A 15,297-nucleotide genomic window follows, 5' to 3' on the forward strand; every position below is an offset into this window, starting at 1 on the left:
TCAGACATATGCTATGTGGCATGATGAGAGCACAGGACAAATTCATTATTTACTGAAGGGGCCAGACATTATAGTACTTTGTCCACAAGTGGCCACATTGTCCCTGATTCAGGCCAAATACTGGGCTAATATCCAGTGATACCCATCAAAACAAATAGTACCTAAGTCAGGTGCATTTGTGATCTACGGAAACCACTTGCTATTTAAATCAGGCACTGCCAACACCAATAAAGGAATCTAGCCAAATTGGTTATTAATTGTGTCAGAGACTGCCACTAAACTGGGATGGATGGACACAGTGGGTAAAGCCTAATAAAGCTGTATTCTTGGCCAGGCATGGTAGCTCACACCTGTAACCCCAGTACTTTGAAAGGCCTAGGCAGGCAGATCACTTGAGGTCAAGAGTTCCAGACAACCTGGCCAACGTGATGAAACCCTGCCTCTACTAAGAATCCAAAAATTCACTGGGCATGGTGGTGCCCCTCTGTAGTTTCCAGCTACTCAGGAGGCTGAGGCAGAAGAATTGCTTGAGCCCTGGAGGCAGAGGGTGCAGTGAACCAAGATCACACCACTGCACAACAGAGTCAGACTCTGTGGGAAAAAAAAAAACTTCTTTTTAGTTATATTCTTTGCAGCCTCAAATATCATAACAATTTCCCCTTGCAACTTCATGGAGCTGTGTCACTTTCAAAGCAGTTTTACTTACTGTTCCTCTTTTGATGGTCCCAACAACCTTCAGAAGCAGAAAGGGGAGACAGACGGTGCCACAAATAAAAACCAGAGCTTCCCTCAGAGTTATTAAAATTGTGGGGGGTAGTACTAAAATCTAAAATTTCTTCTTCTCTATCCAGTAGTCTTTCTACTGTACCACAATTTACAATAATATTTTAGATTAGGAAGTGCTACACAGAGTTTTACTATACTTATAGTGTTGACCATTCATTCTTGTCTGAATACCACGGGTTGGTTCCAAGTGGCTATAAAAATAAATAAGAGATGATCCCCAGCCCTCAATTCAAAATACCAATACCATCTGCAAGACTAGAAAAGTTACCTAAAGGTTGACAGAGCTTAGTTATATTTACATAGAATTAGAGCTAAATTTAAAATACTTCTTTGTCTTCAAAACTCTTCCTTAGACAAACTTTCTTCCACTCAGGAGTGAGAACTCACGTACTCTGGATAGGTAAGCAGTTTTGGCAGGTGGCCAGAGGTCCACAACTGAAGGCAGGAGCAGCAGTGACGGGTCCACCTGGAAGCCAGCAGACGCATGCGGCTGAAGTGAGAGATCGTCAGGGAGGCCCTGGACACCCAGAAAAGGAGGGTGTCTGGAAAGGAACCATTAGGGGCTCTCAAGGAAAATTCAAGATTAGACTAAGGTATCCTAGCAGCAGACAGCCAGGGAAGGAATCTGAGCCAAGTAGTGCAATCAGGTAGAGAAAACTGGCTGCCGGAAGAGTTTGAGAAGAAGGAACTCTAAAACAGAAGAGCAACTGAGGTGGGAGTGAAGTGAGAATGCGGAATAAATTCCCTGCAGAGAAAGAGAATGAATCAGATTGTCTCAACCTCTCAGCAGAGAAATGCCAGCCAGCACTTACTTACTGAACCCATGGGGACACAGGGTACTTCTGATGCCAAAACCTAGAAAAGGAGCTGGAGGGGAAAATAAAAGTGACGGATCCGGGTGTCTATCACAAAAGAATATGCCACTTCTTAACTACAGAAAAAAAAATCAGTATTTACCTAGTGTACAGGGACTTAAATAAAAATTTTTTAAATGGAAGCTTATAAGATGAAGACAAAACTCTCATGAGATTATTTACTAGGTTTTTTGTTTCAATGGAAAATATGGAGTGATGCTTTCTTCCAGAAACAGATTTGCTTCAGACTCCTTAAAATAGCCAACTGCCCTGAAATGTAAAGGAGTCCTATCTGCAAATTTATATTTTCCTATCTCATAGACGAATACATTGTGAGGTACTCCTATTTGTCAGTGTGTTACCCATGGTGGAGTTTCCCTATGAAAGGCTTCACAGCAAATGCTCTTTTAGAAATGAGAGACGTAAAAGGAAACACCGCAATAACCAAAATACACACTGCAAACCCCATTATGAGTCAAGGATTCACTAAGAAACTCAGCAAAGCTGAGAACTCACTGAGGGCTCAGCCTGACAGAGAATAAGGTCATTAAACAGCCAGGAAATTTAAGCTTTGAGTGCACCTTGAGCCCGACTAGCAGAAACAAAGGACTCAGAAGTAGGGTTTTATTAAAGTTACTGGTGAGAACATCTGCCCACTTCACTGAGCCTTGTCTCCACAGGAAAATAAGTTTGTAGGAGGCAAAGATATTTTTTCCTGTTACAAAATATCATAATATACTTTAAATGGGAAAGTGTCTTGTCACTTCTATTTTTAAAATAAAATTCTTTTAAAAGTCCCACGCTTCCTGACTTATGAAAACACATAATACCCCTATCTGCAAGCTGCCAACCTGTAATGAATTTTCAGTTTTATGCGGAAAGAAAGAAAAAAATATAAAAGACAGTGAAGCCTTCCCTGGTTTTGTGGTAGCAAGTGGTATATTCTATAATGCTGTCGTCGAAGTGAAAATTTCATGTGATAATTAGCTGTTTTGCTTCTGGTACATTTTCCTTACTCTCTATTGTATAAAAAACGTTTTATTTTGTATCTCTTGTCCCAAATAAACATCATTCGGTTCAATAGAACACAACTATGTATTTATACAGTTACTTAGATAAGCCAGTCTTCAAATTATAACAACCAAGAACATTGCTCACTATTCCTGAGTTGGACTCTGATTTAATTTGGTTTAGCTGTATTTACATGGTGTGATGGTTAATGTTGTCAACTTCATTGGAATAAAGGATGCAAACCCTTGTTCCTGGGTGTGTCTGTGAGGGTGTTGCCAAAGGAGACGAACATTTGAGTTAGTGGATTAAGAAAGGCAGACCCACCCTTAATCGGGATGGATACTATCTAACCAACTTCCAGTGCAGCTAGGATAAAAGCAGCCAGAGGAACATGGAGACTGGCTCAGTCTCCTAGCCTCCATCTTTCTCTCATGCTGGATGCTTCCTGCCCTCAAAATTAGATTCCACACGTTCTTCAGCTTTTGGATTCTTGAACCTACACCGGTGACTTGCCAGGGACTCTCAGACCTTCCACCACAGCCTGAAGGCTGTACTGTCGGCTTCCCTACTTTTGAGGTTCTGGGACTCAGACTGGCTTCCTTGCTCCTCAGCTTACAGACGGCCTATTGTGTGACTTCACCTTATGATCGCATGAGTCAATACTCCTTAATAAATTCCCCTTCATATATACGTCTATCCTATTAGTTCTATCCTGCTAGAGAATCCTGACAATACACATGTTAAGGTTATTCTAAAGAAAACTGTATGTTTATACTGCAGCTATGAACAGAAAAACTAAGAAAACATCTTCCTAGAATATAGGCCTTATAGAATATGCTCCAAGATTTTAACACTTTGTGACTTCAGTTATTTCGATCACATTATTTCAAGATTCTCACTGTGTTCTTTAAAAATCAGGCCATTTATTAACTTTTATATTTCTTGTTAAGGAAAGAAGCCATACCAACTTGACCTGGCTAATAGGCCTAAGAGCAGTAGTTGGAGCACTAACATTGTTTTCAAGGAATCTTGTTCACACATTCTGCAAATAACACAATATGGTTCCACAAATACACAGAGTACCAAGTCAGTGCATCAGTACACATACACTGATCTTCTGTGATGGAGGTTTGTCCTCCCTGCTAAATGCAGATCTACACAAGCATATCCACATATACTGGGGACCTCTAAGTCAGGGTTTCTCAACCTCAACATCATAGACATTTGAACCTGGTTAATTCTTTATCGTGGGTGTCAATCCTATGCATTGTAAGATATACGGCACCATTTCCAGCCTCTACGTGCTAAAAACACCAGTAGCACCCTCTCCCAACTGTGTCCAAACAATGTTGAATATCCCCAAGGGGGCAAAGTCACCCCTGCTTGAGAAGCATTGATCTATAGTTTGAAGGGCTACTAATTCAAAATAAGAGGTTGTGCTAGTTCATCAGACCTGCTCAATGCTCTGACTTATGAAAATAATTCTAATCAATCATCAGCACCATGCCACCTCTATTTTATGTCTTCCTTCTTGCCCCTACCATGGGCAATTCCATGAATCTAAAGTTTTTGCACATCTACTTGTGAGTTTTCTCTCAAACATACACACATATATACACACTGATATGGTTTGGCTGTGCCCCCACCCAAATCTCATCTTGAATTGTAGCTCATACAATCCCTAAGGTTCATGGGAGGACCTCGTGTAAGGTATTTGAATCATGGGGGTAGATTTTTTTCCCATGTGCTGTTCATGGAATAGTGAGTAAGTCTCTGAAAATCTGATGGTTTCATAAAGGGCATTTCCCCAGCGCATGCTCTCCTGCCTGTGCCATGTAAGACATGCTGGCTCGTCCTTCACCTTACCCCCAACCACATGGAACTGTGAGTCCATTAAACCTCTTTTGCTTTATAAAATGTCCATACTCGGGTATGTCTTTATTAGCAGCGTGAGAATAGACTAATACACACACATGCATGCACACACAAATCCTGGCTAACTGTGAGCTCACCATGCTGACGAGGTGACCTGTCAAATTCAGACATCACATTTTTCCTTCTCAGGAATCTTACAGTGCCTTATATAAACTTTGTTCATAATACTTTATGCTCTTTCTTATTGGCACACTCTCCTAAAATGCAAATTCCCAGAAGGCAGGAATTAAATCCTAAAATTTGACTTATTCTAAGGCCTCTCACATCAAAAGCTGTGATTTTAATTTCTACTGTTTCCAAGCCAGACAAAGCTACTTCTATTTCCCAAGTTAGCCCCACTCATTCTCATATGCTTTGTGCTTCCTTGTTCCCTACTTCCTTCCACCATCATATCCTTCTGCTTACTAAGTTCAGACCCATTTCTTCTCAAGGGCAGCATCCCTGACCACCTCTCTGTTCTCCCTTGGAGTCCTTCATTAACGAGAGTTGGTTTCTCTGAACTAGTAAATTCTGGGTTCCTTGAACCCAGGACCTGAGTCTCCTTACCATGCTTCCGTCTGGCATCTTGGGCAGGTCAGGCACAAAGGTGCCAAATTAAAACTTGATGAACGAACCAGCATATGCAACATACATATCCTCCCAACTCCTTAAGTGTTTTGGTAAAATCCTCTCTGTCATTTACCTGACTTCACTGAGAAAAATACCTTTTAGGTGGAAGAAGAACATGCCCAGTAAAAAAATCCCAATAGAAACATATTTTAAAGAGAGACCCTATGTCTCATCACACAGCCCATAAAGCCATAAAAGTTGTCTGCAGTCCAAACAGTAACTGTCCTTCTTAACTAAATGAATTCTGATATCTTGAAAACGTGGGCCAGGTGCAGTGGCTCATGCCTGTTATCCCGGTACTTTGGGAGGCCGAGGTGGGCAGATCATGAAGTCAGGAGGTGGAGACCATCCTGGCTAACACGTTGAAACCCTGTCTCTACTAAAAATACAAAAAATTGCCCAGGCGTGGTGGCACATGCCTGTAGTCCCAGCTACTTGGGAGGCTGAGGCAAGAGAATCGCTTGAACCCTGGAGGCAGAGGTTGCGGTGAGCCAAGATCGTGCCACTGCACTCCAGCTTGGGCAACAGAGCGAGACTCCATCTCAAAAAAACAACAAAAAAAAAGGTGATAGAAATTAGGGCATCGGAAATTTTTTAATAGCTTTGAAAATTAACTACTTTCCATTCCTGAGCTTTTATTAATCTCTTTTAAACCCAATATTTAGAAAGCATTCATTTTGACAAAATAAACTTTCTTGTACTATACATTTGTCTAATTTTATCATAAAACCATTCAGCCTTATCTCTATAGAGCAGTATTTTGATAAATGTGTAGAATATAGTTTCCACCATGAAACAGCCCTGTATATGCCGGCTGAAGATTCAAAAAGAAGAAAGCTTACCAGCTAAATAGCTGTCTGTTTTAGGACCCAAGTAACCACAGCCTTACAATCAAATAATTCCCTGTCCAATCTCCCAAAACTCCAATGTATATCAAAGACCCACTTCAATAACTTGGGGGAGGTTTATAAGTTAATTATAACAAAAACGTTTGGTAGAAGGGGAACAGCTAATTATTCTCCCTGTTTATAAAATATAAGCTATGATTTTACGGAAAAGCAATGAAAATACTAGATAAGTATCTGTGGTGTGGATTAAGAGAAATGCAAAAGGATATTCCAATTTCTATTTTGGCATTAATTAGTGCCCCATGCCAACACCTTCTTGCCTTTGTTTTAATTTAAATGTAAATTCAGGTGAATTTTATATTTTAGATCTTTTCTATTCTTATTGACAAATAAGATAAGAGAACATATCAGCAGAGAATAGGTCTTCTCACATGCCAATTAAAGGCATGATACTGCATAATTATTATGGGATAAAGATTAAGCAGATAAAGCTAAAAAGCCCTAATGGAAACATTTCAGATAAGGAAGAGATCAGAGACGGATGAAATTGGACATACATCCCAACTAAAGCTTAAACTTCCTACACTTCTGAGTGACTTTGATCCAATAAATATTTATTGAACACCGACTGTTTGCCAGGCAATATTGGGGATAGCAGACACAAGTTGAAAGATACAATCTCACCTTTCAGGGTATTGGTATTCTCTGACCACAAATGTTACACTCAAGTTACATGTTTACATAAAGTGTATACTGCATTGTCCAATGTGAAGGTCTGAGCCACAAGTGCCTATTAAATTTAAATTTATACTAGCCACATTTCAAATGCTCCATAGCCACTGGTGGCTAATGGCCACTAGCCATACTGGACATAGGCATCATCACATATACATATAGAGACCTATCTACACAGGTTATTTCCATAAATATATGGACAGGGAACAAGTGCATCATCACCGAAAGTTCTAGTAGACAGCACTGTATAGACTCTGTTCAGATGCTCCATGATTGGTCTATATCACTGATCCTGTGATGCTAGGGACACCATTTAGTTAACCTGTGAGTCTGTTTGTTTTGCCATAAACACAACCAAAATGTCCATCAACAAAGGGATGGTGGCCTGGTGTAATGGCTCGCACCTGTAATCCAAAAACTTTGGGAGGCCAAGGTAGGAGGATTGCTTGAGCCCAGGAGTTCAAGGCAGCAGTAAGTTATAATCATGCCACTGTACTCCAACCTAGATGACAGAGCAAGACCCTGTCATTATATTAAAAAAGGAAGAAGAATGGCTAAATAATATGGCCTATCCATACATGGAATGCTATGGAGCAATTGAAAACACCAAGTTAGATCAACCTGTACCAGCACACACAGATTTCTGCACCTAATACTGACAGGAATAAAGCAGGATGAGTTAAATATCCAATGTAATAGCATTTGTGTAAAACACACACTCATGTTGAAATCTACCACTGTTTTCTACAAACCTATCTCCAAATACACAAACATACAGAAAAATCTATTGACCAAACAGATAAATGAAGTTACCTCTAGGATGGTGGCTAAAGGGGATTTGCCCATACATAAAATTTAAAACAAGATAGTTTGCGGTAAGATATTCATATTTTCCTTATTAAGATGAAGATACGAATAGTCATCACTGCCCTGTCGGTACTTTTTAGGTACCAATAAAAGTGCTTTGAATATTGTAAAACATTCTTGGTTAGAGTATAAACAGAATTTGTTACAAGATGTTTAAGACCTACAGAGGCAAGCAAACACATTGCCTGTAAAGAACAATCTGCGATTAGAAAAGTCCATTCTCCACTGTGCCAAAACTTGTTTATGGGCCAGCCAATGGGGAGAGATCAAAGTAAAAGACCATGTCACCATCCACAGGCTGCTTACATACTAACTGGAAGGCATACATTTTTACAACGTGGGATGAATATCATGAACTGGAAGTCCAAGATGATACAAGAACTTAGAAAAGATTTGAAAGGAGAATAAGAAGAATTAAGCAGACGAGTTTTGTGTCATGGGGAGGAGGGCAATGATTCAGGCAAGGCATATAAATTAGTAATGTGCAGAAATGAAAAGAAATGGGAAGAACTCTAGATTGCGTAGAGTAGAGTACTTGAAAGAGAACTGAGACAGCCAGATCTTTCAGGACTTTGCAAGCCATGGTAAAGAACTTGGAATTTATCTTCAAGACAGGGGGAAGCCACTAAATTGTGATTTTCAGTATGGGAGTGTCACGATCCATTCCGTTTTTGTATATCATTCTGGCTACAGAATGTAAAGTTAAAGGAGAGGCGTGACACACTCAGCAAGATCTAAGGGTGTGCCCTTAGAATAGATCCTGGGCTGTAGAGGTAGCAGTAGGGATGTAGAAAAGCAGGCTGACATGATAGACAGCCAGGAGACAGAATGGTTGTGATTTGGATACAATTGATGGAGCAGATAAATACATTAGACTTCCCCAGCTGGAGGTATAGAAACTCAGCATATTTCTTTTAAATGCCATTTTTCAAATGTTAAAGATCTTCACCTTTTTTTATAGGTTCATAATCATTTATCAATAATCGCCAAATCCAAAAAGGTCTGAAAATTCAAAGTTTTTCTGTAAGATGACAGCAAAACCTGACTTGAATTAACATGAAGTTCTTTATCCAGCCTTATCACATCCTGCATGAATATTCATATATTTCACTGCAGACATAATAATTCTATGATTATGGGGTACAAGTGGAGAACACAGTAGGTCTCTAAGGTAATAGTTGGTATATGTACTATGTTACCCACACAAAACATGAACAAAGTCTGAATTCAGCAACACATTTGGCCCCCAAAGTTTCTGGTAAAGAACTGCAGGTGGAAATTTTCCACTTCCACTTTTCTGCTTTAAAGGTGGCTGAGATGGTGCTGATATATACCACCATAACCACACAGCCCACATAGTTGTGTATGTCTATGTGTGTGTTTGGTAGGAGGAATGGGCTGCAGGTAAATCAGCTGTTATTGTTCACTGTGCAATATGATCTGGAGTTAAGAATGTATGTGTTTTAACCACTGACCTTTAGACATACATCACATGAGCCTGGACATGCTCATTTTCAAGGAGTTTTCATAACACTGCAGAGCAACTGCTACAGGACCCACGTATCTGTTCCCCTGGGGACTGACACTTGTTTCTAACACAGTGTCTGCTGGAAGAACCCAGGGGTATCAAAAGAAATCAATCCCAGCCTCTACCTACAACCATCAACATTCATATATATTTTTTAACCACTAGTACAGCACTCTGCAAGGGAATTTGGAGATTACAAATGAATGGTACCTGATTCCAAACTATTCCCAGGGAAGTTGTTCTGAAGAGGATGTCCTATAGATGTTGGTTAAAATGATAAACTAGTAATAAAAGAGAGGATACTAATCTATAACACCAAGCATGAAGTGAGAAAGCCACGCTGCTAAATTTGAGTATAGCGTATAAGAGGAGAGAGAACAGAGCATCTGAGGAAACAATTCCTTTGGTGAGTGAGATTTGGAGACAGGTGAGCAAAAGAAATTGAAGCACATCTTCCCAACTGACCTATAATGTAACTCTCCATTGTTACCCCCTGAGGGACATTATTGAAGACTTACCCTAGTCATTAAGAAATTTTTGGAGTTGTATTTATGTTAACTTTTGGATTAAAACTGATCTCAAAGCAACCTTAGGTTTCTTTGGGTTGCAAAAACAGTGAAGTAGGGAGATTCCTGGTGGGTTTTCACCTATCAGAAATACTGACCAGAGAGGTCTTACCTTCAACACAAGAAGGCTGAGCTCGAGTTGTGCCTGCCACCTGTCCTGGGAAGCAAGAGCACTTGACCGTTTGAGACCGCTCTTCTATGCGGTTCTTATTGCAGCACCTGTGCACAGCGACCACCTCACAGGTCCCTTGCTTGATTTGGTGGTGGCCTAGTAGGTAAAGGGGGAGAAAAACAGACCCAGTGCTGTTAGAAGGAAATGACACCACCACAACCAGAACAATGCTATGATGACATTTTCCAACTTCCCATGCTATGCTTATGAGTCTTTGTAACTTTTTATTTTGGTAACATGTCATTTACCAATTTATATAAAGGCGGTAAGAAGAGTGCAAAAGGCTTCTGTGAACCTGTGGTAGGCAGAAATGAGGCCTCCAGGATCCTCAACCCCTGTGGTCACACCCATGGTTATATTACGTCAATTACATGACAAAAGAGATTTTGCAGATGTGACTGAAATTAATTGGTTGCTTTTTGGGTTTTTTGAGACAGAATCTCACTCTGTCACCCAGGCAGGAGTGCAGTGATGCAATCCCACTTCATTGCAGCCTCTACCTCCTGGATTCAAGCGATTTTCCTGCCTCAGCCACCTGAGTAGCTACAATTACAAATGTGTGCCACCACACCGGCTAATTTTTGTATTTTAGTAGAGAGGGGGTTTCACAGTGTTGGCCAGGCTGGTCTCAATCTCCTGACCTCAAGTGATCTGCCTGCCTCAGGTTCCCAAAGTGCAGGGATTATAGGCATGAGCCACCGTGACTGGCCAACTGGTTGATTTTAAGAGAGGGAACATAGCCTGGATTATCCAGTGGGGCCAGTGAGATCAAATGAGTTGAAAAGCAGACAGATTAAGAGCATCAGGTGTCATTACTGGCTTGACAATGGAGGGGCCACATGTCAAGGAAATGGAGATCTCATTCCTACAACCTTAAGAACTGCCAATAACCCAAGTAAGCTTGGACGCTGATTCTTCCCCAGAGCCTCCCATAAAGGAATGCAGCCTGTTGATACCCTGATTTGAACCCAGTGGCAAAACCGTGAGCAATGAATCTAGCCACGCAGTGCCAGACTTCTGACCTACAGAAACATGCTGCTAAATCTGTAGTACTTTGTTACAGCAGTGATTGCTAACTAATAATATACTTCACCCAGGTTCACCAGTTGTTAACATGTGGCACCATTTGCGTTATCATTCACTCTCATGTTTTTCTAAGCCATTTGAGAGTAAGTTTCAGGCATGATGCCCATTTATCCCTAACTACTTCACTGTATATTTTCTAAAAACAAAGACATGAGGTTATATAATGATTAAAGATAGAAAATTTGGCATGATGCAATGCTACTATGTAATGTACAATCTATATTCAAATTTTGCTAATCTCCCAATAATGCCTTTTATAGCTATTTTCCCCCCTGCTGAGAATCCAACCAAGGTGCATGCCTTGCATTCAGTTGTCACGTTTCATTAGCCTTCTTTATTCAGAAACTCCTCCTTTCTTGACCTTGACATTTTTCAAAAGTTACATGCCAATTATTTTGCAGAATGTCCCTCAGTTTGTATTTGTGTGATGCTTCCTCTTGATTATATTCAAGCAATGCATTTTTAGCAGAGTTCCCCAGAATGGATTCTTTATTCTTAGTGCATCATATCAGGAAACACTCAGTGTCTTTTTTTCCCCATTATCCGTGTTATTACCTTTAATTACATGGCTAGGGTAGTATCTGTCAGCCTTCTCCATTGTAAAGGTATTATTTTTCTTTTTATAATTAGTAAGCATTTCGAGGGAGATATATTAGTGAGACTATGAATATATCCCATTCTTTATCAGACTTTCATCTACTAGTTTTAGTACCCATTAATGATTTCCACCTGAATCAGTTATCAATATTATAGTTGTAAGACTGTTTCTATATTAATGTTCAAATCATCCCAGATCTGGGCAAGAGGAGACCCTTTGTATTGTCCTACATCTAGGCAGGAGGAGCTGTGTCATATTCCCATCATTCTTTGAGAATTTAATAACTTTTGGACCCTCAAGATGTTCTAGACTTAACTGGTATTTTCCCTGCCTCCATCATTTATTCAAGAATCCTTGATTACTTTTCATGGGGCATCAGGTTTAGGAACCTGAATCTCAATGTGTAGGTTTACTCATTACAAGTAGGGAGTGATTCGGACCCTCTCGGCAAACAGGTCAAGGAATTATGTGTGCAGGTACAGCATAAGTACACACTGATGTCTCCAATTCCAATCTAGTAATTTACTTTGGAATCCATTTTATCAGTTAGGAGTCTTTTGTTGGAACAACAAAATCTGATTTGAGCTAACTTAACGCAGAGAGATTTTACTGGAAAATCAGGAGTTTGTAGAATGAAGAGCGAATGTAGCTTAACCATAAGTGGAACCACTCCCAAGGCCCAACCTGAGTAATTCCACTCTGAATCTGTCATTCTACTCCACGTGTTAGCTCTAGGAAGGGGTGCATCTGACTGGCCTGGCTTAGGTCACATGTCAGCTACAGCAGCTATGCTCTAAGATGCTTGCCTGTCATCCCCACCTCCAAGTATTCACATGTTTGTGCTGTCCCTTCCCATATGGTGTCAGGGTTGGTCTATATGACCAATAACATGCAGCAGATGTGCTGGTTTGTCAAGTCCAAAATTAGGTGGCTGTCATCTCCAGACCCTCAGATCACTTACTCACAGGAAACCCTGGCATGAGCAGACCTACAGACAGTCCTAGGTAGTAAGAAACTGAAGCATCCTGACAACAGCTGTGTCAGTAAACTTGCAAACAGACTCCTTGTGCAGGCCCCTCCCACATTAAACCAGAGTTGGTCTGTGTGACAGGAGCATACCACAGCAGAAGTGATGGTTTGCCACATACATGATTAGGGGATAAGACAGTGGCACACTCACTCGTGTTCATCATGTGTTCTGGGGAAACCATGAGCAGCCCTATGTGGAAGCCCACATAGCCAAGAACTAGTCTGCTGCCATTGGTCACATGAACACGTGTGGAAGCGGATCCTACAGCCCCACTATACTCGCATGGGAAATCCTGAGCCAGAACCACCCAGCAAAGCCACTCCCAGATTCCTGATGCTCAGAAGCTGTGTATGAAATAATAATGTCTGATGATTGTTTTAGGTTTCCAAGATTAGGGGTGTTTTGTTACACAGCAGTAGATAACTAATATACCAACTCTGGCTATACCAGGCTGGAGAGACTTGCCTTTGCTCTGATAAAAATAACGTAAACAAGATTGTAGAGGTTCTGTTCAGAAATTATTGAGGAAACACAACTTTTTCAAGTACCCTCAAGTGTGCTCATAATTTTCAGATACATCCATTTACATATAAATTGTTTTGTGAATTGTAAGCAATTTCATCTACTCATTAAAAGAGGTTTCCCCAAGGATTCCCACTGGTTAATGCTTTGCTTGGTTTCTGTTGATGCATGTGTTTCAGAGTAAAACCAGTTTAAAAATATTCCATGATTCAGACTTTTTATCCATAAAGACATGCTTTCCAAACAATAACCTCTATATTATTCTGAATTTTTTCTGGACCATCCCTCTCATCTTCAATGTTGATGGCAGCAAAGTTCAATTACTGGTAAGAACGAATGCTAAGGCGAAGTTTCATTTGTAAAATACACACAGACAGAACCAGTGCCCAGAGAATCAAACTACCAGCAAGAGAGAAAGTTTTCAATCGACTACTTAAGAAAGCATGAATATGGAGAAGTGATTAAAATGATAAACCTAATTAAATGTTCATAACAAGAGCGTTGATTTCCCATAGGTAGTTGTATACAATTGTAAAATTAAATAAATAGTAATTATAATCTCAGTAAAGTAGTATAAAACTTTAGCACTGAGTGAGCAGAAAAGGAAGGGCTGGGAAAGCTTGGAAGGGAGATCCTGTCTTTGGTTTCCAATTGCAAATAAGCAACTTCCATTCAAACATTCCCTGACAGCTAATGACTAGCCACATACAGGGGCCAGGATGATTCATTCACAGGTATCTCTCAGGAAGTAGTCTCCCATTGGTTATTGTCTCAGTCTGCCTGGACTGCAGTAACAAAATACCATCGACTGGGTGGCTTAAACAACAGAAATGTATTTTCTCATCATTCTGGAGACTGGGAGTCCAAACTCAAGATGTCAGCCTGTTTGATTCTTGGTGAGAGTTCTCTTCCTGGCTTGCAGACAGCTGCCACCTTGTGTCCTCACATGGAGAACAGAACAAGCTTTGGTGTCTCTTCCTCTTTTAATAAGGACACCAGCCCTGTCAGATTAAGACCATGCCCTTAAATGACCTCATTTAGTTTTTATCACCATTTCACAGGCCATCTCTCCAAATATAATCACATTTGGGGTTAGGACTACAGCATGTGAACTTGGAGAAGATACAGACATTCAGTCCATTAAAAATCATCATGCCATGGTTAGATTACTAAATGACCTTTGAGAGTCTGTAATGAAAGCAGCTTTAAACTTCACCAAGAAAATTAAAAATATATGTGTAACTCTTGGAACAGTCAAGAAATGAGCTGGACATTCAGTAATGCTTTGGTTTACTTAGAACTCTGTTTCTCTGCAACCATCCACAAGTAGAAATGGATTATTTTCTATTCAAACTTACAATCGGTCCACACTACCCTGAATAATCAACTTGCCTGATCCAGAATTTTAATTATTCATACAGCAACAACTATTGTACTTCACTGATTTTAAGATACATATTTTTTTTCACCTTTAAAAACATCAGGAGGTGACATAACTAATAGCACATTACAATTATAATTGGCACTGCTTTTCCTTCTTAGGAATACACATAATAGTGGTATATCTCACAACTGATGGCATCTTAGATTCGATGAAATATAGATTTTAGGTACTGTTTGAAATTTTTTTAACAAATACCATCCTATGCAATCTTATAAAAATGCTATGCGGTAGATACTATTTTTCACTCTGATTTTATCTTTAACAAAATGTACAGAAATGAACTAATTTGCCTGGGGCCTCATAACTAGAGATTGAGAAGAGGTGATATTCAAACCTCAGGATGAAAGAAAGGTTCGCCTCTTGCTTTATAGCTTGTGTTTTACCAAGTAAAGCCAAAAATGGCACCTCCACCTCAGCAAGCCATGGGATATACCTCAGTTTCCCACTGACAACATCTTTTTCTTTTGATGACAGTGTTTCTGTGGTTCCACACAGTCTTTTTAGAAATTTGTGTATTGGTGATACTGGACAACTGATGTGGTTTGGCTGTGTCCCCACCCAAATCTCATCTTGAATTGTAGCCACCACTATTCCCACGTGTCATGGGAGACACCTGATGGGAGGTCATTGACTCATGGGGTTATGTCTCTCCCATGCTGTTCTTGTGATAGTGAATGAGTCTCACAAGATCTGATGGTTTTATTAA

At 40.1% G+C, this 15,297-nt stretch overlaps 1 protein-coding gene across 2 annotated transcripts in view; it reads right to left on the minus strand.

Annotated features, from left to right (window-relative positions):
• The window catches only part of TAFA4 (TAFA chemokine like family member 4), a 215,603-nt gene that overhangs the window by 14,536 nt on the left and 185,770 nt on the right, over window positions 1-15,297 (minus strand). For both annotated transcript variants that reach the window (XM_010350129.3, XM_010350127.3), the window contains exon 4: window positions 9,852-10,007. In XM_010350129.3, the coding sequence (XP_010348431.1) occupies window positions 9,852-10,007 (156 nt within the window). The remainder of the gene's footprint in view (window positions 1-9,851; window positions 10,008-15,297) is intronic.

This window comes from Saimiri boliviensis, chromosome 8, assembly GCF_048565385.1.
Source record: "Saimiri boliviensis isolate mSaiBol1 chromosome 8, mSaiBol1.pri, whole genome shotgun sequence".
NCBI classification, from domain to species: Eukaryota; Metazoa; Chordata; class Mammalia; order Primates; family Cebidae; genus Saimiri; species Saimiri boliviensis.